The sequence below is a fragment of the Capsicum annuum genome, chromosome 2 (assembly GCF_002878395.1).
Source record: "Capsicum annuum cultivar UCD-10X-F1 chromosome 2, UCD10Xv1.1, whole genome shotgun sequence".
In the NCBI taxonomy this organism is placed as follows: Eukaryota; Viridiplantae; Streptophyta; class Magnoliopsida; order Solanales; family Solanaceae; genus Capsicum; species Capsicum annuum.
In genome coordinates this window covers 19,131,342-19,134,665 of record NC_061112.1, presented here as the reverse complement: position 1 = coordinate 19,134,665, position 3,324 = coordinate 19,131,342, and the positions used below count along the sequence as shown (strand labels likewise).

At 28.9% G+C, this 3,324-nt stretch overlaps 1 protein-coding gene across 1 annotated transcript in view; it reads left to right on the top strand.

Moving 5' to 3' along the window:
- Window positions 1–2,196: 2,196 nt before the first annotated feature.
- LOC107858447 (C-factor) overlaps window positions 2,197–3,324 on the top strand; it is a 34,939-nt gene continuing 33,811 nt past the window's right edge. Inside the window, exon 1 of the mRNA XM_016703106.2 lies at window positions 2,197–2,533. Within this exon, the coding sequence (XP_016558592.1) occupies window positions 2,387–2,533 (147 nt within the window). The 5' untranslated portion in view covers window positions 2,197–2,386. The remainder of the gene's footprint in view (window positions 2,534–3,324) is intronic.

Sequence of the window (3,324 nt, the reverse complement as noted above, 5' to 3'; positions counted from 1 at the left end):
TTCCTCGTAATAATCTCTTGTTCTAAGGGTAAATCAATTAAGGCTTTTGGTTTGTTTGTCTGAAATAGGGTAAATCATTAGACACTTTTGTTCTAAGGGTTTTCTTTTGAGAAGAAAAATAATGTTTTAATAAAATAGAAAATATTTTGGTGGATTTGTGTGAAATATTATGGAGAGAAATTAATAAATAATGCATATATTTATTGCAACGATTTATTTTTTCATTAAGTGTCGCCATAAATGCTTTTTTGGCAACAGATTTCTATAGCGTTGCTATACATATACCTATTGCAACGATTTATGTTCAGTAGCGACAGTTATAGCACTAAATTTTAATTGTACAATAATTCCTTTTTGCAACGGTTGAAAGCGTTGTCATACATAGTCTATAGTAATGCTTTTGCAACCGTCGCTAAAAAGTTCGTTGCCATAGACCCAATTTCTGATAGTGCGTGTTAGGTATGGAATACAAAAAAGTTTTTCTAGAAAAATAAATTGTTTCTTACTTATTTTCTTGTGTTCGTTATGCAAATAAAATTTTTTCTAAATTAATTGTATATATTTAATACAAAATAATGAGAACGAACGGAATAAGAGGGTGAGGTAAGAAAAAATTATGATTTTTTTTAAAAATATTTAAAGATGAGGTAGTGGACTGGGATCGAGAAAAATGTTTTTTTGTGTGTGTGAATAATAGGGGTGGGGGCTGATAGGGTGAGGACCGAAGTAAGAGGTGAAGTTAAATAATATATGATAAAAAATAAAATAAAAAAATATAATTTTAAATAAATACATAATTAAAAAAATAAACAAATCATAAAATACCATTAAATAGATTATTACATAATTAATAAATCATAAAATTAAGTCATACCATACATACATATTTTAGAAAATAATCAAAACAAACATAATCCTCTTATCTATAATCTATATCTATAATATAATTAAAGTATGAAAAGTCTTAGAAATGTTGTTTGAACTTTTTGTCTTTCATTAAAATATGCTGTTTTAGACAAAATCGTCTTTTCACTATTTTTTCTAATATTTAAGAATTGAAAATTAATTAAATATATTCATGATAAAACCTCTCCTTATTAGAAGTCATCAAAATTAATGACAATTAATATTTTTTCCATTAGTTTAAGAATTCTAAATCAATCAAATTTAATTTTAAGAAGATTTGAAAAATCTAGAAATAAATATAAAATCGCTAGAATAAGAAAAATTTAAGAAGTAACATATTTTTGAAAGTTTTAAGTATGTAATAGAATGCAATCAATAATTTTGTAAAAAAATTGACTTTTAAATTAAGGAAAGATTTTAAATATAAAAAAAATTATAACACAAATATAGTTTAAATTGATGCGTGTCTCTTAGCATGTGACAACTAGGGAAAGAGTACTAAATGACAAACGCAATAGTGATATTCATCAATCACTTGAAATTTCTGGTGGTAAAATATATATGTGTATATATTTATATTTATATTATTATATTAAAGTGTGAAAGATTTTTGAAAAGTGATTTAAACTTTTACACTTTATTAAAAATATTCGCAATAAATAAAATTATTTAATTTTTAAATAATCAAACGGTACACTGCACGCTTAAACTAGTTAATCATAAACATACCAAGAAAATGGGATATGCTATTAAAAGAGCCAAACTAGTGAGAGTCCTTTTAAGTCTTAAAAATGGGTAAAAGAGATAAGTTTTTTTCCAGATTTTTTTAAATATTTTCGCTCAACAATTAAAAAAGTTGTCTCAATAACTATAGAAGTTGTCTCAATAACTATCAAATTGTTCGACAACTTTTTAAAGCTATTCGACAACTGTGCAAAGTTATTCGATAATTATGAAAGTTATTAAGATAACTAATACAATTATCAAATAACTGTCTTAGTTGTTTAAGGATTTTATTTCTTTTAACTTAATACTTCCTCCGTTTTAAAATAAGTGAATTGTTGGGATATTTATTGGTGTTTTAAAATAAGTGAATTATTTTTTTTTTTAAATTTACCCTTATGATTTGACAATCAATTAACTTTTAAAAAGATATTACAAAGTTAATTTTTTCTTTTTTGGGGGAAAAATGAAAAGTTATATTAAATTTATATTTTTAATATTTTTTTTAAATTTTTGTGTCAAAATTTAATAATTTATTTATTATGAAATGGAGGGAGTATATGTATCACTTCACTTTGTTTTAATTAAAGACTTCAAAAGGGTCTATGGGCTCATTTTTCTCAAGTAAAACCACCATCAAACCTGTTGGTTATGTTGGAACAGTCGGTGCGCATCACCAATTTTCTCATATGCAATTTACACTTGAGTGAGAGTTACAAAGTTGTGTGTTAAGAGTTGGGATTCAACAAAGCACAAAATGAATCTTAGTCGGCCGTATCTCAGACAAGTTTTAGAAAGACGAGGGTACACATTCACATTCTCCACTTTAGCTTCCTCTGTGACATGGAAAAGAGGCGGCGTTTCAATGGTTCAAGGGGCTTCCAGGGGCATTGGCTTGGAATTTGTAAGTCTGCCTCTCTTCTGTGATCCTTTTAAATTTGGTGAAAAATATGCAACTGATGAGGTCCAACCAGTGCAGACAGTTATTACGAATTTCTGGACATTGTTTAATTTGTCCTACATATCACGGCATGCTATTACTGATTAAAGAGATAATTTGGACTATGTTACAAACTTTTGTTTCTGTATTTGTATTGAGATTAATTGGTGTATTAATGGAAAGTCGGTGTTTCATTCTGAATGCAGTAGCAATGCTCATTGAAAAGATGAAAAGGGATTTCCTGATTCTGGAGTCTTTTACTTCTAGTCCTCTTTCTTCTTTCTTATTTTATAAAATTCTAATAAAAAAATTTGCAGCTTGACATTAGCAGATAGGTCCTGGCTACGCGTATTTTATTTTTAAAAAATACAACAACAACAACAACAACAAACCCAGTGTATTCCCACTTAGTGGGGTCTGGGGGGTAAGATGTACGCAGTCCATACCTCTACCTCTGATGAAGTAGAAAGGCTCTTTCCGAAAGACCCCCGGCTCAAGTCCCGAGATATCACACAAACACATAGTATAGCACAGAAGCAGATGACATAACATAGATACGGCACCCATAAGGAATATAAAACAGAGTAAGCAGGAATGCAGGAATATAAAGCAGAGGAAAGCACACAGATTCGTACTAAACATGGAACACGGAACACGAAACACTGAATACGGAATCATAACAGGAATACACCCCCACCAATTAATTCCCTACACTAGCGACCCGAACTGGCCCTAATCCTCTGCCGTAATTCGCA